The sequence below is a fragment of the Lathamus discolor genome, chromosome 10 (genome assembly GCF_037157495.1).
Source record: "Lathamus discolor isolate bLatDis1 chromosome 10, bLatDis1.hap1, whole genome shotgun sequence".
Classification (NCBI taxonomy): Eukaryota; Metazoa; Chordata; class Aves; order Psittaciformes; family Psittacidae; genus Lathamus; species Lathamus discolor.
This window is the reverse complement of record NC_088893.1, coordinates 4466780-4492161: the sequence shown is the minus strand read 5'-3', so window position 1 is coordinate 4492161 and position 25382 is coordinate 4466780. Positions and strand designations below refer to the sequence as shown.

The window sequence follows — 25382 nt, the reverse complement described above, 5'->3', positions numbered from 1 at the left end:
TTTTTTCCAAACACTCTCCACACAACACTGTGCCTAAGAAGCAGCTGCCTTCAAAAGCATGAAAAGATTTCGCCTAGACTAAAGAGCACATGGAGCACTGTAGAGGTTCTGGCAATCTTCAGTAGAAGCACTAGAAGCATAGTCCTGACCTTAAAGGTCACCTAACACCTCCACTAATACATTCAGTCTTAGAAAGGGGCTCTCTCGTGGCTGAAAACAAGTACTGCACAAATCTGTCAAATGAAGGAACCCAAAATACAAATAAGAAATAGGAGAGCCTTTTAAAAAGAACAAAAAAAAAAAAAAAAAAAACCAAAAACCAAAAAACAACAAACAAACAAAAACCAAACCCAACCCCCCCCTATTATTCATATTTGTAGATGAGTGTTTTGGGAATGGACAATTTAGGAGAGTTTAAAACACAGAATCATAGAATAGTTAGGGTTGGAAAGGACCTTAAGATCATCTAGAAATCAGCAGATCACTAGTTCCCTCTGCACAGGAGGATCCAAGTCCCAGACTGCCCTCTGGAAACATGTGGCTGTCAGCATGGGACACCAGCTCCATCTTTCTCAGTCCCTAGCCACTTCAAAAGCCAAATGAGTCTTTTGAATGCATGAGGAGCTCCTGTAGTCTCACAGCCTCTTTAGAAGTTCAGCAAATGTATCCATGCAGGAAGCCTGAACCCAGCTGGTAATTCACTGGAAAGCAGGATTTTTTTAAAGTTATGAATAAAAGCCTATAGTTGCTGATTTGGAACAAAATTAACAACATGCTTCTTCCTTTATTTCATATTCTGAAAAGCAGCACTGTTTAGGTTCATGGTTGCACAGAATTTATCTACATGGAAAAGCAGCAAATCACCCACTCGGCTGACATTTAAAGTCTCTCAGTGTTGAGAACAAGTATTTTATACAGCTATTAAATATCAAAGACTCTACAGAAAAGTAGTTTATAAAAAAAATTAAATTTCAAGACTCAAACTGATGGATGACACTTCATGATCTCAAATCTTAGCAACGTACAGGAATATACATATGCATATTAAGATTAGACGAATTATTTCTCAGAGGATAAAAATAAATTCAAAATGAGAAGAATCAACAGATAAAGTGTAATTCTGTTGCCCGTCTTCTCAACTCAACCTAATTCCATGTCAAAAGCAGACACTGGCACCTGACTGCAGTAGTCAGAAATACAAATTCCAAAATTAAGAAATTATCTGCAAAACATGAAGGTACAGCTGTAAAAATTAACAGATGCTTTTTCCAGCATTCAAGAGCTAAGTGACTGAAAAACACTATTAATTCCGTAAGATCATTCCTGCATCTCACTGTGGTTGAAACAATTCCATACAGGAGAGCACTTAGCCTTTAGCAGGCTACATCTGTTTCAGATTTCACAGTAGCTGGATATAGAAACAGAATTGGTACCCACCTAAGATGCTGCTACAGCAGGCTGTTGTTTCTCCCAAGTACTACCCAAGGGGGACTATATCCTAACACTATTTAGAAACAAGTTTGCAGAAGAATGAGAACAGCTCAAAAGCAGAATAGATTAACTGTGCTGAAACGTACACTGTAGATAACTGTGCTGAAACTGGCACAGTTTAGGGGAAATAACCCAAAACAAACACAAAATCAAATTAAACCAAAACAAAACACCTCCCAACCTCAAGCAAACACAAAACACATCAACAAAATCAAAACCTCCTAAACCCAGCAACATAAGCCCACCAGGCACCTCACCAGACACTCGACATAATCACTGACAAGCTGGGGACAAGGATAAAAATATGAAAGTAAGATGATCACTAATAAAATGACCAAAAAAACCCACTCTGGAAAGATAGTTCTAAGAGCTCAGACATCACCAACAGAAGGAAAAACTACTTCCACCTCCGTCCTGTAATACTACTAATTTTTGTATGATACCCAGTATTAACACTTATTCTATAAAGAGGTACAGAGCTTTCATGCTCCTGCTCCAAATTTCTGTCAATTTACCTCATCAAGTGTGAAAAAGAAGAGTCCCCAGCTCTATACACCTAATGAGAGTAATACAGTGCTAGATCTAGCTGTTAGCAGAGCAGGGTGACATGTTTAAATAGATTTGTTTTGAAGTGGACTTTGAACAGCAATTTCAACTATATGCTGTTTCCTTACTTTGGTTATCAAGTGTCAGGTACAGCAGTTTCAAAACAAAAAGTAGATAAAGCAGCACTGCATCTCCTGATTCCAACTCTCACACCAGGCATGTTTGCTAATGAAAGGGTAAGAGGGCATGGTGGTGTTTGTTTTGTTGTGGGGTTTTGCGTGTTTGATTTCTGACAAATGCTGACTAGCTGTGTAGGATGGATTGGCTTTGGGTGGGCAGAGAACAGGGAAGAGGAAATCATTCCAGAACACTTGGACCTTTCAACTAAAAGATTGCACAGATTTAGCCCTCAATAGGGATTTTCATCAGGCAATATGAATTCAATCATGTCTGACTTATCTAAACACTCTTTAGCCATTATTCCCATCTGTGCTTCTCTTTCCTTGTGGCAATTAACTGTGTGAAGCAACAAGTCACATAAACTGGTGTTCGAAGGCTAAAAGAATCAATGATTACTTCAGCCCAGAGTCACTCATGATTTTTGTCTGTTGTCTTGCTCATTTCCAGTGTATTTTTAGAATCTTTTATTGCCATCTCTTAAGTCCCTTGCCAGTTGTAATAACTCATTTTGCACCTTGACCTTTCTGCTCTTATCCCAACATGCTTCCACTATTTCATCTGTATTAGTCTCTTACACTGTTTATCTTCCTGTACAATCAGGATCATTGCCTGCCCTTTCCAGCAGGGACCAGCTTGCTTAATATTATCTTCCCAGTGGACTACATACCAGCTTCCCAAGCCTGCCAAAATCTCATTTTTGAAGCCCGTTATTCTCATACTGCTATTCCTCTCCTTTCTTCATGTGGGATGAGAACCTTGTATTAAACAAAGGCCTTCACCTAACACGGTCTGCCTCCCTCAGCACATCTAAAATCACACAGTTCTAAGAAAAAATAATAATTATATATATATATATTAAGTTTGGTTTATTAGCAAATTCTTTAACTTTACCTGCATCTAGTATTATCTGTTGTACCATAAAATTAAATTCACTACCTAACTGACATAAAGAGCTATTTATTACCCTGCATATGTTTCTGGCCTGTAAAACACTTGACATTTGAAGTCAAAACAAAAATCTCAAAATACAGCATGTATTTCAAAGTAATCAGAGATCTGCAGATACGGCACTGTGGCAAAATGAAACGTAAGGGCTGAACGACATGAACTGGGGTTTAGCAATCTTAATTGGGTTTGCAATGAGAAAAATAACAGCATCTTCAGCTGAAGACAGAGGACTACTCTGCTGATGGATCCAAGAGCCTCAGGATCTAGCTAGTGTGCAACTGAGACTGAAACTTTTGACGCCCTGTACTTGTAGTAAGAAATGTACTATTTAGGGTCTGAAAAAGGTAGGATAGTGTTTAAATACTGCCAGTGGCAATCCTTCAATGTAACATATTTACACCGATTACTGTCCACCCACCTCCACCTCCGCAGCCTCTCCACACTTCTCATCACACAACTGCAAATAAGGAAAATGAACAAGTTTTTGGCAGAGGTTACAAGTGGGCTGTAAAACACATCTGGTTTAAGTAATGTTAATTTGCTCTCCAGTTCCATTAAAACTATGGACATGGTTGAAGAGATAAGCAGAATCAATGCTCAGTTTTCATCAGAGATTGAAGAGCATAGCCTGTGTTTCAATACTTCTTTTTAATAATGAAAATAGTGGGCTTTTCTTTCCTGTTTATATGCAGCTTTGGCAGAAACAAATGTAAGGGACTATAGCAGGGGGCTATTCCCCCCCCACACACACACCCCTTCCCCCTTATTTTCTTCTTTCTGCCCCAATTTATGTTTCACTTTTGTGGAGTTAATTTTTACATTTATTTCTTGTTCTGTTCTCCACATTTACTCACTTCAATGACTTCCCTCCTGCACAACTGAATGCCTTTCAACTGAATGCAAAGAAAACAGGTGAACAGAGCGTACACAAAAGAAAACCTGCCATGAGAGAAGTCTGTATTTCACACGACCACTCATTGGGGAACTTAGTAGAAATTGGTAGCTCAACATTTAAAATTGTACCAAATCTCCTCCAGTTTTGCTTCTCTGATCTTTTATTCTTCATTAAAAAAAGACTTTAAGAAATAAGAGTCAACAAATCTGACCCGAAAAACATTAGCCCATTCAAACCCTATTGCATTGAATTCAGAGAATAAGAAAGGTTTACATCTTTGTAGCTTTAAACCACATATTACCATCTTAAGAAGAAAAGACCCACTTCAATTCATTTTTGAACATCGCACTAGTGAAACAGTCCTCTAACACCTAACTCAACAGGACCAAGTCAACCATTTATGTTGGACAGAAGCAATGCAGCCTCCTGCAGTGTGATTAGCATTATTCTGCTTTTGTACCTCTGGCCATTTCCCTTGCTCTCTCCCTCAAAAGAGAGAATCAACAACTACTAAACCTGCTGCATGTATGATGAGCTGATCAACCCAACCAATTAAAATGCACTTTTCACTGAAGCAAACTTGGATACTGATCATTTATCATGACTATTTCCACATTAAGTTTCAACTCCATTTCTAATCTTTTTTGTTTTACTGCTATAGCATCATTTGAATCATGATATTGCTGTGTGAGTTTCCATTTCTAGTGTAATACATCTTCTGATAGGTATTTATGGAAAAAGATCACTGAAACAAAGAAAATCATATGCAACACCATTAGGGCAAAGAACCAATATACAGCATAAAAAGCCCAAACAGAAACCACCCCTGAACTTTGCTTTTTTTAATCAAATAGTTGATATACTTTATGTCTGGAAGGAAAAGCTATGATCAACCTCCTCCTCCATAATACAAGCTATAATAATGTTGTTTCCATTTTTTATTTTTACATCCCATCACGCTCAGGTAAACCACATCCCACTGGTCCTCTGCTTAAGAAATCAAAGCTACTGCTTTAACATTCTGTAATCTGTATTTCTTAAATAGTCAGACAACTATCACTTGATCATATATATCGTGCTCTTGAGAATCAAGAGATCTCAGCATCAAATCAATGCCCATCAAATCCTGAGAAAGGAGTCAACGAGAACACTGTCAGGTCAGGCTGCTGAATCACACCCAGCTCTGAAACAGGCCTTAAAATGCTCCAGTATGACAACAGGTTGAAAGTTATCTGTCCCAAAATACCTAAAAGCCTCATCACTGGAATACTCTGATGGCTGAGTCACTGCTAATTTGAGATAACAATTTTCCCTGAGGGGACAGACACAGTTTCCCTTTATTCCCACATGTGCAGTGTTTCCTTTGGTCCAGACCCTGGCATTCAACAGGCTGAACCCAATCGAAAGGTTAGCTTCTGGCATGGACTTTATACCCTACTGCCCCTATTTCTGCATAGAGCCTCACCTCGCACCATAAGGTAGGTTAAAGAGGGAAGTAAAGACTTGCTGATCTCCTTCCCAATATGCGCATACTGCCAACAACTCAAATACTTTATATTAGAAGACATTATTATTAATCAAACAGAGGCCCAGGAAAAGGCAATCAACCAGGTCCTGCTCAAGACTGGAGCAGAGATTTCATTCAGGCACTAGTAAGCACCCTTCTCCAAAGTCTGTACCCAAGCAGAATGTTATCTGTTAGATAAATGCTCTAAAAGTTTATTTCCAAATTTATTGAACTCAGAAAAGTTTAAATTACAGATAAGACATGAGGCTTTGCCATTTCAAACTCCAGGATGGAGAATGCTTAAGAAGTTAAATTATTGTTTATGCTTTACCTGGAAGATATCAACCAAGACAACTCTGTACACAGAGGACTTGAAGCTGAGCACAGGTTTAAAGCTATTCTTTAGCTATGACAGGGTCTTCTCCATTAAAATATAGACACTAGCACCTAAATCTTTCATTTCCCTACTGCTCCCCCCTTCAATATCTTCAAACTGAAATATCTGTTTTAGAATTCTAACTGCACAAACATCTCATGCAATTGTAACACTCATACTGAAAATGAAAACCTTGAATATTGTGCAAGCTGAAAATCTCTGATGATATGACACAGTATTTGCCATGCAATATAAAACACTGCAGCAACCAGCATAAAAAAAGCATAAACATTTGTGATGCTTCTCTTGAAACCAGCACAAAAAACAAACAAACAAAAAAAAAGAACCAAAACACAAAACCCAAAACTCTCCTTTTTGAAATTCTCTCCCATGCTATTGCTGCTCTCATCAGAAAAAAAATGCCAACTTCAATTCATGCACAGAAAGCAGAATGGAAAAGTTCTCATTACTGTGCTTCCATGCACAAAAGCCAGTAAATTTAAGCTGAAATAAAGGGTTTTTTACACAAAGGACTTCAGAAGGAAGAGTAAAGGTACCTTGATTGGTTTATAGTTCACTAGGGCTCCTAAATCCTCTGGAAATTTGGATTGGTGTCCTATAGAAACTGCATTCTCTTCCTGAAAACAGAGCAACAAACTTGCTTCACAGAATTTTATTTGGCATGGGCAGGTTTGTGGGTGCTCACTGTTCATTTTGGTGTTAAAACACACATAGGGGAGCCCTTTGATCTCTGTAATGCGCTGTTTAATTTCAGAGTAGCACTGGAGCAGGGAAAAGATGCATGCCAGTGAAGTTGCACCATGAAAACTTCTTGCAGAATGTATTTCTTTTCCTGGCTTCTCTGTGCCTTTTCAAGCTTAAGGTCCTTCCTCCTCCTCAGTCCCTTATGCAACTTCATTCTTCACTTTCTAATACTGTAATGTCATTACAGCAGCATTACTGACAAGCATTACTCGGTGCTCTGTTGTTTAGAGCCCACATGACTTCCACTTTGGTTGGCTGGGATACCTATACCAGTTTGCATACGGTTCCAGTGGAAAGAAGAACAAAGCCAAGAAAGATGTCCAGCACGTGCATTTCTAGCCCTAGTTGATCTGCATCCTACAAAGTATTGTAATTGTGCTACATTATGAACTGGAAGAGGTTTGTGATACAAGATGGTCAATTCAACAGGTATAACAGCCTGTTGACAGCTTTATTCATTAGTATTAGATGCAAGAAACAGTGAGAATGCCCAGAGAAGTTGCTGTGGATAAGTGGAAGAATCCCTGCAATGCAGGGTTTGCAGAGAGCATTTTCTTGGTAAATTAAAGGGACTTGTGCACAATCTTTTTTTAAACAAGTTTTGCATGAAAGACATAGGGAAAGACCATTATCTCTTTCCCAGTGAGTCCTAAAGAAAGGGCAATGTCCCTTGGCACGAGAGGCAGTCAGGAGCAGTCAGAGCCTCTCATGTCTCAGTTCTTCTCTTTCGTTGTGTCAGCAGCCCACCCTGCTGCAAGACACCATCGTTTTCAGACTTTTCTTCATCTGGAGAACATTCCTGGCTGCTGCATAGTATTTATATCCACTCCTCCAGTAGTCTGATGCCAGAAGGTATGTCCCTTGTGCAACCCCTTATGGCTCAGGGAAAGCAGGGTAAAGAGAGAGCTGGGTGCACAGCCCATTGACCTTTTTAAACAGATTTTCACCAGCTCTTACCATATCTGTGTTTACTATAACTCCTTCTCGAATATCTCAAGACAGTAGCTTCTAATGCTGCTTCTAATTGCAAACACACCCATGTTCTTGGCTTTTAGTCACAGAGCAGCTTCAGCTTGAGCTCATATTATATAGCCAAGGTTACATTTTGATACCTATTTTGCTGAAAGTACAATATTAAAACCAGACTGGTTTTCAAACCTTGTTTAGCTACTTGTGCAAGTCAATGGGAATTGTTTTAAGAGGTTGAAGGCTGCTAACAAAAGCCAACATTTGTGAAGCAGAAAGCATTTTTTACTAGAGTCAATTATATTAGTGCAGTAATGGAATTCAATTTAGCTGAATTCTCTGCATTTACAGCTCTGTATTAACGCCAAACACGGTGAAATAAAAGGACTTTTAATGTAAGCTGCCTTATGAGAAGGTGTTTTAGAGCCACACATACAGTTTTCTAGTTTCTGAGCACAAGTCCATATACTTTTTTCAGTTGTTTATACTCATTGAATTGAGTATTTGGGGCCCAGGATCTGAGGACATGGACAGCTGCTTCCCTTTGTCCTCTCATAAACAACTACTGCAAGTCAACTCAGATTTTGCTTCTTGGTTTGCACAACACAAAGCATTCATATGGCAACATCAGCAAGTTCAGTTCTAGAGAGGAATGGATCAGCTTGCAAGTGCTATTTGTGTATACACTACTAATTGTTTTGATTTCATCTCCTTAACAACTACTCAGTGCTTTATATATGCACTAATACTATACACAGGTATTTGTTGCCAAGAGGTTACTGACAACAGCTGTCATAAAAAGCTTGCTAATGTAATACATATTTAACTTGCTTAGAAATACCTTTTAATAAAGTAAGATGGGGGATGAAAAAACAGGCTATGCTGTAGCACTACTGCAGCCTTACAAAGAGCTATCAATGGGAATAGACAACACCCTGCCTGCAGAGATGTATACAAACAAGAGCAAGAAACCCAAGGGGAATTTGATTCACACAACACCAGTAAAAGTGTCTCAAAGTTCCAGATGTTAGTTCCAGTCCCATTTGGTAAAGAAAAGGTTCATAATTAAGCTGAAAATACAAATACAGAAATGAAATCATTAATAAGCAGAAAATCAGAACAACATCACACAACCTCCTTCAGAAATTTGCTGTCTACTGGTTTTCTGTTTCAGAAGTGACTTCCAAGTCAGGTTAAAGGAGTGAACAGCTGGTTTGATGCAAAAAAGTAACTGAACCCCTCCAGTAGTTCAGTACGCATACATGGTGCTTATTTACTCAAGTTATACATAGCTAATGCCTTGTGGTAGAGTTACAAAGTGCAATAAAAACACAAGCACCTAGACTGTCTAAAACCAAGGGATGTTCTATCATCAAGGGCATGTCAGAATGGATCCTTGGAAAGCAACTGCTTTTAGATAGGATACAACATTTTGGAAACAGATGTTAACAGCTCAAGTGATGGATTTAAGTCTTCATTTCCCAGTCCTCCAACTTGTCAAAAATCACCCCAGACTGGTAAAAGTAATCTTAGCTCTGGGCTCCTTTTTTCTTGCTTTGATAAATTTTATTTGCATACTATAGATGCCAGCTATGCTTGTCTAATACTGCCATTTCTTCCTCTTATAAACACAAATGCACAGCTTATCACAGTTGCCTTCACAAGACAGTCTGTGGTCTTGACGTTTTACCTCCCCATGAAATACTGCCCATGGGTTCAGCTTCTAACAGTGGTTTTGCAGATGTCCACAAAGCAAATGTTCCTTCTGTTTTTGTATGCATAAAAGACAGAAGCCTCACAATAAGCAGAATTATTTCTAAGACGAAACCAGGACACAGCATGAGGTATTACCCCATAAATTCAAGTGCCAGCCCTTGATGTGAACCACACTTCTTTCAGCTTCTGAAGGAGTGATTAGCATCACTACAATTGCATGAGATCTTAAAAAAACTGAAAGGACCCTGGTTATCACAGCTCACCATGATGCCAGTAACAATCACAGCAGCATCCTGAGGTACCTCATCTGCAGCATGGGTTACATTTAAAGGCTTTTATTCACTGAATCTCAAATTGCTTCTTATGAAACGACTGATAAAATTCCTTTCAGGGCATCAGCATCAACACAGAATTCAACAACTAGGGGGCTTTGAACATGTTTGCAAGCTAAGTCAAAAACTCTCTGACCACTATGAGTTTCCTTAAAACACATGAGCTAAAGAACTGCTACTCCTCATTTACACAGAACGTGACAGATATAAGATTAAAAAAAAAAAAAAAAGAATTAAAACTATCACAGCAAACAGACATTAAGCAGGAAATTGAGAAGCCTACCTTACTTTCATGCCTTTGTCAGATTCAAGCTTACTTAGCTCTCCCCTAATTTTACATTTGGAAATGTAATTTTCATTCCTGTTGGCCTCCTCTTAGACTGAATCCAGATGGTTCTTATGCAATTTTTATAAACAGTCAGCTGCAGTTTTACTACTTCAAGGTGGTGTGACAAGAGCCATATTTTAGATGATTTATTAGGCTAAGCATTTTGATGTAGAGCATCTCATGCTTATTCCTCTAAAGTAATGTGTTTGTCTCTATCAAAGTGTAAATGATAAAAATCTCTCACACTTTTTATTCCCTGCTTTACTCCGGGAACTCCCTGCAACTGTTGGAATGTTGATGGACTACCAGAAGGCTGCTGCTGACACTCATCACTAATTGTACTGTGCAGTAGTAATAATGCTTTTTCATGGATAACCATGAGGACTTGTGAATGTAAAAGGCAAAAACCAGACTGATCTTTTCTAAGAATTGCTGTGTATAATTTCCCTATTCTTTGAAAGACAGATGATGAAGTTCATCATTTACTCTGTTTATTATCGCTAAACAGAGACTTAAATTGCTAAGTAACAGCAATTCATGTTTATGAATAGTTATGTTAAAGTGGGCATATTTCAACAGATAACCTATTCATACCTCAAGATTTTAATCTGCTCATTTTTATCCTCCATGTCCCCCACATCACATGGTAACAACGGGAATGAAGAAAGTGCATATTTATTGCTTAACTAAACACAACGCTTACAAGGTTTCCCTGCACTTCCCTAGAGGACACTTGATTGATACCAGAAGCAAGATGACAGGGCCCTCACAGTTCTCCCTTCTGACCACCACTAGCACTGCACAGAACTCATGAAAATTGCTATTTGTGAACTACTGGGAAGAGTTTATATTAGGAGCATTTATTTCACTGGAATATTCCCCCTTCCAACATCACCACCCATCACCATCTTTCCATACAAACATACAAAACCATTCTAGAGAGAGAATGACATTCCCCATAGTGTGATTTCCCCAGGGACCTGTTATTAATTTCATTTGAAACCAATACACACTTCTAATTCAAACTGGATAATGTATGTGATCGTATAGCGAATCATTGTCTTAATCACAAAGCAGTATGCAGCACATTTGCCCGAGGCATACAACATTTTGGTAGTAAAGTGCACAGATAAGACAACACATAAATCAATGGCATTTATACCAAAGCTATGAGGGTATACACCAAAAAAACCCAGAGCATGTCATCCTCAGCAGCCAATTCAAAGACATTTTTTAAACTGCATTTGCTTGATGGAGACCAACAGCTTTATTACAAGGTGCGAAAACATTACAGAACTATTTCAGGAAGGCAAAATATTGCATTACTCACACTGCTTTCAGATGGGGTTCTATGCAGTTAAAAGTGGATCCACAGAGACAAGTCAGTAATACACTTCTCTTGATCCTTTAAGTCCACCTCTGAAAGCCTCTCTGCCCCCAGGGGATATTCTAAAAGTGTGATCATCAGAGGCCCATAATGAAAAGGTAAATGGCCCAGCCTCCCCAGTTGCAAGAGGGGCAGAGAAGGGCAGAGCAGTCCCACATAGCCAGTGCATCAATCACACATGCCTTCCGGATCTGCAACACTGCTATAAAACCACCTCTATAAACTGGAGCAGCTTCAGCAGAACACCTCCACCCAAACCCCTGGAGCATGGTCACCCCTTCCTGGCCTGATTCTATAGGTTATCTTGGCTGTTGAGGTGGGTAAAACTTTCTGGAACTCAGATTTGAACTAGGGCACCAAAAATCATTGTTTGGAGTTCCTCACACTTACATATTCATAGCTACAAGATGAAGGAAGCAGACAAGAGCTTCAGAGCCTCAAAACCATTTCCTTTTCCATGTAGACTTAGCTTCATGGCACAAGTGAATAAAGAAGTTGGTTGCTGTTCACTGAGTCAAACACACTGTATTCCCTTCAGAATGGATGTATTCCTTCATTTTTCAGTGATATCCAGTGATAGGACAAGGGGCAATGGGTGTAAACTGGAGCATAGGAAGTTCCACGTTAACATCAGGAAGAACTTCTTTACTGTAAGAGTGACAGAGCACTGGAACAGGTTGCCCAGGGGGGTTGTGGAGTCTCCTACACTGGAGATATTCAAGGCCCGCCTGGACAAGTTCCTGTGTGATATACTGTAGGTTACCCTGCTCTTGCAGGGGGGTTGGACTAGATGATCTTTTGAGGTCCCTTCCAAACCTTGGGATTCTGTGATTCTGTGATTCTGTGATTATATCTTCCATTACCCAGCTTAAACATGACTCTTGTCAAAATCATCCAGAAACAAATATCTGATCTTCTAGCTGAAGAATTTACAAGTGGCAAAACACCATTACATCTTGCAAAAGAAAGAAAAAAAAGGGTATTAGAAAAATATCATGCCACTATTGCACATTTATAAGACAGATTTACCTGAAAGTTGAAGTTGCCACTCAAAATTTCAAAGGCAGGCATGTTAAACTCTTGTTCTTTATTAGAGTTTTAAAGTTTCAGATTGCAACAGATTAAAACTGTATTATCTTTTGCTAGATGCAATTATGTAAATTATATAACAAGGTTTTATTTTTACACTCTCAAAACTCTATTTTGGCTTCACATGATGAGCACCTCATCAGACCTGTGGTAACAATTTCACTCTGTAATGTAAGGCTACTGCAGCAAGTCTCCCATTTGTAAAGGAAGCATTAATCACTCTTATTTTTAAACCTCAGACTACTTTACTTCTAGTTACCAGCATTAAATGTACTCTACCCTTGTGCCCCACAAGCCAGATGTTGTGAAACAAGTCATTACAAAGAATGAAATTGGAAGTTAAAGCCAGCTGAGAAAATCGAATTATATATACATGCTATTGGGTTTTACTAAAGCTGTGCAAATGTGGAAGAAGTTGGCCATGAATATTCATTCCAATTACATCACAAGCTTTAGTGCTGCTATAGTTAAAACCTCCCCACGCCTGGTTTCCATTACATTTCCATTTATGAGCTTTACTAATCATCGTAGAACAACAACAACAACAGCAAAGTCCAAGAACAAGATCCCCTAAAATACCATCATAAAGGAGAGTCAGGACAGAATTTCATTTACATCCCTAACAGTGGATTCCTGCTCAGGAAACCAGTTAGCTTTACTGACATGGAGTAGAAACACTCCTGCATGTTCAGCTGCTAGCACCAAGATGATCAAGGTTTGAAAACACTCTACGGTCAAGCAATAATTCACAAAAATGCATACAGAATATAGCCTAAAATAGAGCTGACCTGCAGCTCAAGACTTGTTTCTGAGCACAGAAAACACAGGTAAGTGTTGCTTTGTTGTCACGCTTTAGTGTTGTGCTACTGGAAATAAAATTACATCTCAAAATTACACTTCATGTGCTAATTTAAACTAATTTTAGGATGATTTAATGCATGCTACTATTCACTTATGTTGAGCCATCTTCAAAAGTTATCACTTTACACTTAAATCCCTTCATCAGGTAGATAGGGTCCATTAGGTCAAAATATGCTGTGGGTTGTTCATCTGGCACCATTTAATATGACAAAACCTAAGTGGTAAATTAGCATCTCAACATAGCTACAACGTAGGCAGAAATGCCTTATCCACTGGCCAGCAGCATATCTCTGGTTAGCCCACTAGTTATGAAAAGAAAAATTAAAAAAACCCCACCAAACCCAACCAAAGCCAGTCCCCACATAACAGGATTCCTAATTTTTCCTATGATACAGAACCTACCATGACTTATTGCCTCTTTTATATATATATATATATATATATATATATATTTTTTTTTTTTTTAATGAGGTAATCTGAAAATTAAACCACCAGTTAGGCAAAAAAGAAAAATAAATCTATATATATTTCTCTAGAGAAACTGCCTATTACTGTAGTCCTGAATACAGACCTGGACAGTTAAACTAACATGTCTTGTTTTTCAGACATATTCAGAGTAGAAATCTCACAGTTATCATACCCAATATTCATAGAAGCATCCGGTTTACCCACTGATTTGATACAAGATTCTGCAATATTCTGGACTATCAGACACAGCATACACAAATGCTTATTGGAGACCATGATTTAAAAAAAAATACTCACAAAAAAAAAAAAAAATCACCCAACAAAAGCCCAGCCCTTTCTGATCAGTTTCCAAAAGGATAAGAGAACATTTTCTTCTTTTGTAAGTAAAATTACTTATCTTTTGGGCTACCCCATTGCAAACAATTGAGTTCTTACCTTTCTAGCACCCATGCACCCATATGTCTGCAGAGGTAATAGTTTCTAGAAGCAGAGGTTTATAGAGTTTTGAAAGGAAGACTATTGCATTACCACTTCCTCTCACTTTCAGTTCTCAAAATTCATCTTGTTCCTGATGAAAGACACAAGTGGAATGCATGTACATATATTCAGATTACTCAAATAGTGCAGCTGTTGTAGAAAAGATTTACTTGCAATTAATTTTTCAGAGACATACAAATGTGTACCATGCCAAGCAGAGGTGTATTTTGCTTGGTGGTTCAAAGATTCAAAAGCATGGAGAAAAAATAACTAGGTATGCTGAGTTTTAAAATAAGCAAAACAAAACCCACAGGAACCTCACACAATGACGTTGCAGAGCTTCACTGGGTAGAATTCATATCAGGTACTGAACTGTGAGGCTTCAGTAGCTGTGGACTGTTCTCCAAGATGCACAGTGAAGACAGTGGCAGGCCCTCTCTAACTGGGACTTTACACAGCATTTTGTGCACAGAAAGTCTCACTTACTTTTCAGGACCATTTGAGAAACATGGACAAACTCTAACCCCACTCTGTAAAAGGATGTTATTCACTTGGTTTCAGTAACCACTTGCCTAATTAAAAACAGTTAAAACACCCAGAAAAGTTTTATAAAGAGAGGGCATAAAAGAGCTGCTACAGAAGCCCCCTGAATCAGAGCTTCTCTAAATTTTAAGTCAATAGCCAGAATTCAAGTAGTGAAGGTGTGCTGCATAACAGCAGGAGAATCAAATACTTTTCCATGTGTCACACAGGTGCAGGATCCCTGGCATCACCTGCACAACTGCAATGAGACTCCCTGTGTCTAAATCCTCAGAGCATTTAGCAATATTTACCCTACCTTTGCATTTTCAGAGGTTGAAGTCATGAAAGACAAACCTAGCGCAGTGCCAGTATGCTCCAAAGGAACAAGATTAACTTCCACTGAGAGGAGACAAGGCCTGTGTATGACTAAAAGGGACCATGCACTTTCCTTACCATCTCACATAACATCTCAGAAGACTAGCTGCAATTTGGATTCATAAAGCAGCAGCAAAACAGATCACATGGCTGTGAAACACTCCGAATACTTTTCTTTCATGGTGAGGGAAGCTGTGGGCAGAGCAAGATATTTGAAGACTTTATCGCTGAAGTTGAACAGATAATTAGGCAATTAAAACTATGAAAAGTGGACAAATTACCAGTTCCAGATGAATTACATTGCAGAACAGAGATGGGAGAAGCAATAAAATAGAAATGAGACCCTTCGGCAAGCATTTTAATAGCACAAATAAAAGAGGGGCAGCTCTGGAACAAAGGTGAAAGGGCAGTTCATTTGCAGAAACTTATTTATTTTTGCAAAGGAACATTTTGAAAGAGTTGGTCCCTAAAATTATCTTGCTTTTCTTGTGTTGATAATTAGAATACATTAATAGAAATCCAAAAGATCTCATTCCAGCTTAATTTCTGGTCACTCAGCAAAGCCCTCCTATACTAGGTTTTTAATGACATTAGCAGTATCTTCACACTCACACAGAGGCTTGTGATTTAATCATTCTGCTCAACAGGAAGCCCCAAACAAATTCATTCTTACCACCCCTACTTGCTCTGAGGGCATGGAGGATGAACCAGTATTTCACATACCACAAAAGTGATGTGAAAACACCTAAATCTCACACACACATATATTTGAGGCAACTTTGGCGAAACTGCTGCTGCTCACACACTGTCCATCACCACAGTAACTCCTTTCCTGCATGTGCTGGACCTCCGTGTAAGCCCAGAAGGACAATAAGGGTGTCATTCTGCTCCCAAATGCATGCTTCTCCAGACATGTTTTCTTTAAGGCATACATCCAACTGCACAAAGCTCTTTGTGGAAGAGGCCTTTCACACAGCAGCAGAGACTTTTGCTCTGTTAGGTTTTCCAAAGAATGGACTAAGAGGGAAGCTGTCAAAATTCACTAGTTCAGCTCTGCAGAGGTACCAGCTATGAGCTTCTTGGCTCACAACCTCCTAGATTTGCTACAGATTTAAATCAGGATATACAGAACAGGCTGGTGAGCACACAGTGGTATTAAGTGTGCCCATTCTCTTCCTGCCAACTGCAGGGAGAGCCTGCAGCCCCATCGCACCCTGATGCAGAAGGAAGGACTTTCTAGGTGCAGCTCAGACAGTCTCGTTGTGTTATTTTAAATAATCAAGGTGGAAGAAAAAATGTTATCAAAACAAGCAGAAGTACGTAGAGCATAGCCAAGGATTACACATCATTGAACTGTGGAGTATCTCTCACTGCAATAACCCTCAGAGAGATAGAAGCGTAAGAAGAGAATGAATATTGTGTCTCACAAATGATTTCCCTTGTAAAAAGTGTTTAAAGAAAATAAATAAAATGAAACAGTGTGAAGGAAATGAGGCAAGAGTGGGATGAAGAACACATGGGATATTGCTTGAATATTCAAAGGTATGTATATGGTGTACATTAAAACCCCCTCAATAATAGCAAAATAAGACAGTTTATTCCTTGGCTTTACATGCAGAAGTTTTAATAAAAGAAATAATAACCAGCAAGCTCAGAGATAAATGCACAAATGAATACCTTTCTATCTTTTAATTCAACACTTTTGAGCAAAGTTTTCTAATAATTTTCTTTCTAGTCATGAGTTTCATAGGTGATGATATGAAAATGTTTAATTATAACATGTCTTTGATATGTATGCAACAAACTCATTCACATGGTTTATTTCTTCCTGAATCTGGTTCTTCCAGTTCAAACCACAAGCAGCTAAGTAGAGAAAAAAGTTTAGAGTTTTGAATTCTTTGAATCACAGGAAACCACTCTTTATCTACTCCAAGCAGCTTGAAATGAGATATTGCCATTAGAAAGATGCGGGTCTGACTGTATGATACCAATGCATTGGCTGCAAAGACAATGGCAGTACAGTGCTGGCATCTTCCAGAAAAAAAAAGGTAAGTGGTAGGGGGAGCAAGCCTTGGACATTTTCTGCTTTTAATTCCATCTCTCCACACAGTGCTGTTCTACTGTCAGACTCAAATGTTGGCGTATCCAGAGCAAGGCAAACAGAAGATGCACAGGGGATGCTTGAAAACTTGCATTAGATGAACTGCTCTAGACAAGCACATGGGGAAACACCACCAGAACTCACATTGCGCCTTGTCTTAAAGGGGGTTCAAGCAAACAGCACAAAGTTTACTGTCAATCACTGGTGAATCAAACAGTATACACCCTATATTCCATTATCTCCTGAAAAAAGCACAAATACACCACACGGACATGCTGTAGAAGATGAGGTCCCACAGACAGCATCCTACGACTACTTTATTTTCTGTATCATGATAATAAATAATTTTTCTCACTATATTTACTTCTACGAATTTCTCCTTTGTTTTCAATATTAAAGAGACAACTTGTCATTAATCATGAATGATAACCAACACGTAACAGCTCTTTTCTATGACAGCCTGTTACGATTTTCATTCTTTCCTGTGCTGGTGTTTGACAGCCCACGGACAATGGGGGCAGGGGAGTAGAAGAATAATTAAATACAAGAAGATGCAATTTTAAACCAACCTTGGTTTCAAAAACAACAAACCTGTCCAGTATTCTTCATAGGAAGGATATATGTTCTCGTTCAGCAGACTTCTTGTGAAAGCTAGTGAGGGCATTATGAGAAAACTGTCTTAGAATTATATTTCTTTTCTAGAGAGACAAATTGAATAAATTCCCCTCAGTTTCTACTAAAGGAAGCTGTACTTAACAGTTCTTGGCACTTCCACATTTGCTATTTTAGAAGTCACCTCAGCCTGCCTTAGTTTATCCTAGGAAACAACTTAAACATTAAAATTCATGCAGGAGCATATGTGCTCCAGACAGCCAACACAGCCACACACCTCCAAGGATTCTAAACTTATCTTACTCCTTGACTACAAACACATTTAAAAAAGCTTCAGACTTTGCATTTAAAAATTCACCATAACAGAGACTCTTCAGCCTACACAAATCTTCCCACTAATAATTTAGTCTGGAACTGTATTATCAATTCCAAAAGTCACACCCCCTCCAACCAAACACCACAAAACCTGAAGAACTCTGACCCTCACCTAAACACTGTCCATATTTCAACAGGCAAACAGCAGTCAAGCATACCACTGTTTACTATTGTCAGGAGCTCTCAAACACACAGTATTCATTTAATCAGCTGCTAAGATGTATCACTATGAAAGGCACAACCAACAAAAATAACAATTTACCTCAGTGCACCATCACAGGAACTACTAGATTTACAAAGACAACAAGAGGATTTATTTTGCTTATTGTTTGATTTTAGTGAAGAGTACAGCATAAATAACTGTTACTGTTCCACCTGCACACGGGAAGGCACACAGGGGGTAGCTGACAAGCAAAACTTAAGATATACAAAAGGTACCCACATGCACGCGGTAAGCAGCGACCTAGATTTTGAACCAAGGTACACACATGCTTCAAACAAGTAGAAGTGCTAAAGTAGAAAATAACACAAAAGCACCGATTACTGGCAGTTAATCTAAATTTTCGGAGCTTCACGTCAGTTGTTTTCCGAAACACCTCTCCAACACACTGAAATAGCCCGCTCCAGTTGCGAGCTGTGGCAGGCTGACAAATACAGGTTACACACTACACAAGTTAAAAACAATTACATAAGGCTCCAATCTTCACTGCACACGGCAACTTCTTTCGGAGCAGCCAGTTCCAGGAATTAAACCAGAACACCTCTGAAGAGACAATTATGAACTCGAACGCAAGCCTCCTTAAAGGCTACAAAGCTACCCCCACGAAGCCAACGGCACAAAAGAACAACATGAACTTACCTTGGCTGAGAGTGCCTGTGATGAGCTTGAAAACAGTCTGGGCAAATTTGACAATCCCATGCTTGCATCTCTTTGAACAGCCACTCATGGTTCAAACGTGCAGAAAAGCTCTTCGCTGCCACAAAGTCCAGGAATAACAAGAAACAAAAAAGGGGAGTCCTTTGCGAAGTTGCAGTGACAGTCTGTGCAACGGGCAAAACTCCGCTCTCACACACCCAGCCTCTGCACTGAGGCTTGCCTCGCTGGAGCTACTACGAAAGGTTGCAGTGGAGAAATGTGCATCCCCTCGTCGTTAAAGGCACGGCTCTCCCCTGGAGCCTCCCGGCTGCGATTGCACGCACTGGCCGCGATGCCCTGATGGAAGTTGCTAAGCGCAGGCAGCACCTCAGCCAGGCAGGGGAGGAGGGGTTTGATTCACGCGGCTTTGCGGGCTGCCAGCAGGGCAGTGCTAATGCAGCACTTAGCGCTGGAGTCTCGGGGTGCTGGCTGCTGCAAACAAAAGCAGCCGCTGTTCGAAGACCCTTTTCTTGGTGCTCTTTTTCCAGCTGATTTCAATGAACTTGCCAGCTTTACTCTCCTAACACTGCAGTCGCACTTTGCATGTGGAAGGCTTCAGAGTGTTCCTTCACAAAACCTGCTGGAAGTGGGAAAGCAAAGCTGCGCCCAGAAAAAAGTCTTTTTTCTTTTAATTTTATCACAGCTTAGGTGCTGCTCAGCTGCTGATCTGGTGGATGCTCAGGGATGTGCCAGCCGGCCTCCAGGAGCCCGCGGGGCTGGTGTTCGCAGCTCCGTGCAGTGCAAGGCTACTACAGAGCCTCACCTTTTGCACATTACCTCACATTATGCTCGCTTGATGCTCACCAGGTTCCTTCTTACTGTGCGGTTTTTCCCATAGCAACAGCCATAGCTCTGGCTACTCCAGTTGAATCGGTTATTTCTCCACGCCTGGAACACTTTGACTAAAATGACTTGATATACTCAGTAGTAAACCAGAAACACCTCAGAGCCTTTGACCCCAGCTGAAGGCTGGGGAGAGTCAGGCCTCGTTAGGCTTTAATCCATGCCTACCTCCTCTCAGGTACTTTTAAACAACCCCCAAATGCAGTCTCTGCTTGTTCCGGAACGGTTACAAACGGATTACCTCAGGTTTCTGAGCACGCTCAGCTACCACTTGTTAGATGGCTTCATCAGCCCTAACACCAGCACCTGGAGCCAGCCTCACCTCAGAGCAGCAACAGCCAAGCCCTGCGCTGCCTTTTACAGAGAAGCCGGCACTGCTCTTCACCTCGGGGAACAACGGTAATGCCTTCCCCCCGGGGGCACGGAACTGCTTTACAGTGTAAGTTATGTCCCTCTCAGGCAAAATGCAGGGCTGGGCTGAGCAGTTCACCTCGCTGTGAGGCAGGCAGCGGCGTGTCCTACCCGCTGGAAACGCCGTCCCTCCTTCTCCTGCCCTCCCGCTCACCTCCTCCTCAGGCAGGGAGCAGAGGAGCCTGCCCTGGAAGCCTCTGCACCAGGTCATTTTACCTCAGAAACGGGTACTTTGGCACGTAAAAAGCAAATTCATACAAAATTACTTCAGTAATAGCCACCATGGAGCTCACACTCAGACAACCGCTCCTGTTCTGAGCCGTCAGGCACCAGACATTTTGCTGCCCACCGACTTGCCACCTAGTGCTTGATTTCGGGTCTATTCAGAATAAATAGTTTGCATTTGTTGAAAACTCCAAACTGTACCAAAAGAAATGTTCTGTAGGAAGCAGGGACGAGCTCATGAGGATGGCTGGGCAGCAGAGACAGCGCGAGGCCTCCAGGGCAGCCCGCAGCCGCAGCCTCCACCTTGGGGTGCTGCTCCACACAACCCTTAGGGAAGTTCTCCTCCCAGTTCCTCACAAGTCTGCCCTTTGCTTTACCACGGAAGTCATCCAGCCAAGCGCTTGGACACAGCCAGCAGAGACACGGGGCAGTGGGCACTGAGGGCAGAGGAGAGGAGCAGGGTCCTGGCTGCCCCCGAATCCTTCCCCCCTGCATTGCAGCGAACATGTAAAGCGCTCTGGCTCCTGCCACCGTCGCCTCTGCACAGCCCACAGCATGATTCCCCCCTTTCACAGCATATTATACTTTTGGGGATCCTCAGCCCCCACATGAGTCATGTTGGGTTTATGTTAGGAATGGGAAATTGAGGTGGAGATTAAACACATTCCTGAACATTGTTAGAAGTGTATTGCTAAACAGAGTGGTGCATGACGTTCATGTGTAAAATAATGTTTCTACTCACTACACCACAGACTTCCAACCAGTAACTAAACAGAACGGAGTGATATGAAGATGGAGGGGGTGGGTTGAAAAAGCCAAGAGCCACTTTCTTCTGGACCATTCACCTTGTCTGACTAAATAAAATGAATGGCAGACTTATGGAAAACACAGTGCTAAGTGTTTCACTAACTCCTTCATGGAGCCACCTCCAAGGCTTCCCAGAGATCCAATTCAAAGTTGGAAATGGGATTCATCAGAAGAAAAAAGAAATTGCTATAAAGCAGTAAAATATCAATAGGGAAATGAAGGAATCAGCAGGTTGTTAATTAGTATATCTCTGTATCAAAGGTTTGCCAGATGTTTAATTGCAAGTATATTTATACATCATGATATAATTGGGGGGGGGGGTATGGAATGTAGGACAGTGAACAAAACAAGTGCTAGGAGCTGTATTAAAGTTACAGAAACAGAGATCTTGTATAGTAGGGAGAAGTAGGGTCATATCCCAGATAGCACTTGAAGCCTTCCTGGCACTCTTAACTTTCACACAGAGAATGAGGTGTCTCCTCAGACATTCATTTGCCTCAGGCTGAGAACATTGGGGTTGTTCAGGCTGGAGAAGAGAAGGCTGCATGGAGACCTCAGAGCAGCCTTCCAGTAGCTGAAGGGGGCCTATAAGGATGCTGGAGAGGGACTCTTCATCAGGCACTGTAGTGATAGGACAAGGGGTTTAAACTTAGGCAAAGTTCAGGTTTGATACAAGTAAGAAGTTCTCTGTGAGGGTGGTGAGGCCCTAGTGCAGGCTATCCCATTCCTGGCAGTGTTTAAGGCCATGTTGGACATGGCCTTGGGCACCATGATCTAGCGTGATATGCCCCTGCCCATGGCAGGGGTTTGAACTGGGTGATCTTAAGGTCCTTTCCAAGCCAAACCATCCTATGATTCTGTGATCCCCAGGACAGCAGAGCTCCATCACACATAACAGTAACTTGGGAAGACAAACACCACCATTCCCAGCTTTCCTCCTTCTTTCCCCTTAATTTTATCTCCTGAGCATGATGCCATATGCCATGGACTAACCCTTAGGTCAGTTGGAGTCAGATGTCCCTGGCTGTGTGCCCTCCCAATCCCTCCTGCACCCCCAGCCTCCTCACTGGTGGGGTGAGGAGCAGAAAAGGCCTTGGCTCTGTAAGCACTGCTCAGCACTAGCAAACATATCCCTGTGTGATCAGCACTGCTGTCAGTACAAATCCAAACCAGCCCCTTAGAAGTGCTGTGAAAATTATCACAGCCAAAACCATACCAAACAGAAAAATGAGTTAAAAAGAAAAAAAATACTGCATCAATAGGAGTGGAGCATCTTAACCACAGGGTTGCATAAAAGCTGCAGCAGGTTCAGTAGAGTGGTAGAGGTTTGCAGACCCACAGTTTAGGGAAGCTGGAATTAACCAGGCTTCCATCAGAAGTTTCAGCAGCCAGAAAGCACTTGAAATGAAGCTCCCACCACTGAGAATCCTAAAAAAAACACTTGGACATAGAGATACTCACCATGAAGGGCCTCAAATTACTCACTGCTATTATCCTTGGGCAAGTATATTCTTGGGCAGCTTATTCTGGTTGCAGGAAAGTATAGAGTCTTCAGTAAGTGACTGAGAACATCTGAGGTGCTATGTCCCTGTCTGACTTTTTTATAGTGGCCTCAGACAATAAGGTGAGCACAGACTGATAGTTTTTCTGTATATTAGTGTATATTAAATGTCTGTGTGTCACCAGAAGACTAAGGAGGTCAGTCGAAAATAGAGAGGGATACAAAAGTAAGGTTAGTCAAAGAGAAGGTTGTGATGTAGGGGAAAGTATTTTTCTCTAAAGGTTTTTGTATAAATAAACTCCAAATTAATACAGAATATGTCCTCTAATTTATTTTACGTATATTTTCAGCATGCTTAATAAGGGACTACAGTAGTTACACAGCATTCAGAAATATAACTGGTTCATTGACACCCATGTTTAGTTTATTTTTCTGCATGTATCATCCAAGAAGTCTATCCAAAATGTTAATTGTCATCCCAAAGAGATATAAAAGTCCATTGTAGGAACTTTTTCTTTCCCGATTTGCCATTCAAGATCACAGTGTGGGTGGGTGAGAGGTAAAAAATATTCTCTGAGTATGTAAGACTCATACGGGCTAAGTTCAGTCAGGGGTTCTGCAATACAGTTTCTGCTGACATCAAAGAGAGTTAAACCTATTTGCATCAGGAGAAAGTTAATCCCTCAACTTGAAACCGCTCAGCAAATGCTCAAGTATAATCTCTGGAATAGGTATGAGCAAACAAACTGTGCACTGGGATGCCCAGCTTTCTTTACAGACCTCTACAACATAACAGGGAGATCCCTGTTTTTTTGTGGGTACTTTAGGTTTGTAAAGAGCAATTCCAGAGTTCACTGCTGCCAAGGATGTCAGGGTATACCTTCCATGGTACCCAGTTCATTCTGTAGACATTGTCACCATGCTTGTGGAGGCCAAAAAGGCAAAGGGGTGATGCCTGGGGTCCATCCTGGGTAACATCAGAAAATACCCTTTACTATCTTTTTTTTATATTCTTCTCTTAAGTTTCTACTACTTGGCATCATAGGAGACAACTGTCAACCAGCTGGGTACTTGCTCTGGTCCATTCTCATATGCAGCTGAAAGAAGATTTTTGCACAGAAGCCAGAAGGATAATCCAAGTCACTCCTTTTTCCCTGCAGCTCAGGGAAGAATGTCATTGCAGAAACTATCTCCTTGCACACACCTTCCCATAACTCTAAGAAGTTTTTCCCATGTTGGTATGATGTATTGTTATATTAATCCAGTAAGAAACAGCAGAATCCTTCCTCCTGCACTTGTAATTGTTTTCAGTCTTCACACACCCATCTTGAGCCTGGTGGTCCTGGCTGCTAAAGCTGGAGGCTTGGCTGGAGCATGCCACAGGTTCCTGCCTGGCCTGTGCACTCAGCTCTCCTTCCCAGAGTAGGGAAGTACAGGAACGGATGCTCCACACTGAGTCTCACCCAGACATGGAACTGTAGAGGTGCCATGTGTCCTCATAGGTCCAGAAGTGTTGTCACATATATATCATATTCACTGCATTCCCGAAGCACAGCTGCCTCAGGATAGACCAGAAATTGAATTTTAATGATCTGTTTGAAAGCAAACCTAGCAAGTATAAGCAATTTCTCCTACTAGCTGTGTCCTAATTCCCTTTAGATTTGAAGTAGCCTAACACATCACGTACAGTTTGATTGATCCTTACGTATAGCTTCAAGAAATAGCTTTGAAAATTGATCTACTTAAAATGAAGAATTGACACCTTTCTTGAGTACATGTAGCCTGTGTGGATAGAGCTCTCAAGCCACATCCCATGCCATTATTATTTACAGTAACACCATCATTAATATTTAGCATCTTCCACGTATAGAATTTCAAGCACCACTGGACTCCCAAAGGAGTTTGTACTGATGTACAACTTTTTCAGATGTGGTAAACTGACATGAAACCAGATGGACTCACATGCCTATGATTACCAAGAACAAAGCAGCAGCAGGTTTAGAATGAACATCTCCTTTGTACGAATGCAGCACTTCAGAAGCAGCAGCACCCCAGCCCTGATAATCTTCTCCACTGGTTTCCGGCATTGCTGCCAGGCAGATAATGACCATTCTGCATTTTCATTCACTCTGTTATTCCAGTTAGTATTATCAATCAGAGCCTCAGGAACATTGCATGGAGATTACCTCATGATCATAGAACTTGCTTTTTATGGCACAATAGTTATCTATAGACTCAAGCAGCATTCCTCGTCGGAGAGGGACGTATATAGATAGTGGCATATCAGTACGTTCCACAAACTGTCTACTCAAATTGGATTGCCTGTTTATTTAATATCCCATCTGTCAAGCATGACTATTTA

General features: G+C 40.7%; 1 protein-coding gene across 4 annotated transcripts in view; it reads right to left on the bottom strand.

The window, feature by feature from the left end:
* The window catches only part of KCNIP1 (potassium voltage-gated channel interacting protein 1), a 431381-nt gene that overhangs the window by 391536 nt on the left and 14463 nt on the right, over window positions 1–25382 (bottom strand). Inside the window, exons 1-2 of one of the 4 annotated variants that reach the window (XM_065690147.1) lie at window positions 20038–20383; window positions 19177–19813 (exon numbers count right to left, since the gene is read on the bottom strand). The exons of 1 other annotated variant lie outside the window; for it this stretch is intronic. In XM_065690147.1, coding sequence (XP_065546219.1) covers window positions 19177–19264 — 88 coding nt within the window. In that variant the 5' untranslated portion in view covers window positions 19265–19813; window positions 20038–20383. Of the gene's footprint in view, window positions 1–19176; window positions 20384–25382 lie in introns of those variants that run through there. 2 more of the 4 variants (XM_065690146.1, XM_065690149.1) reach the window with 2 other exon arrangements.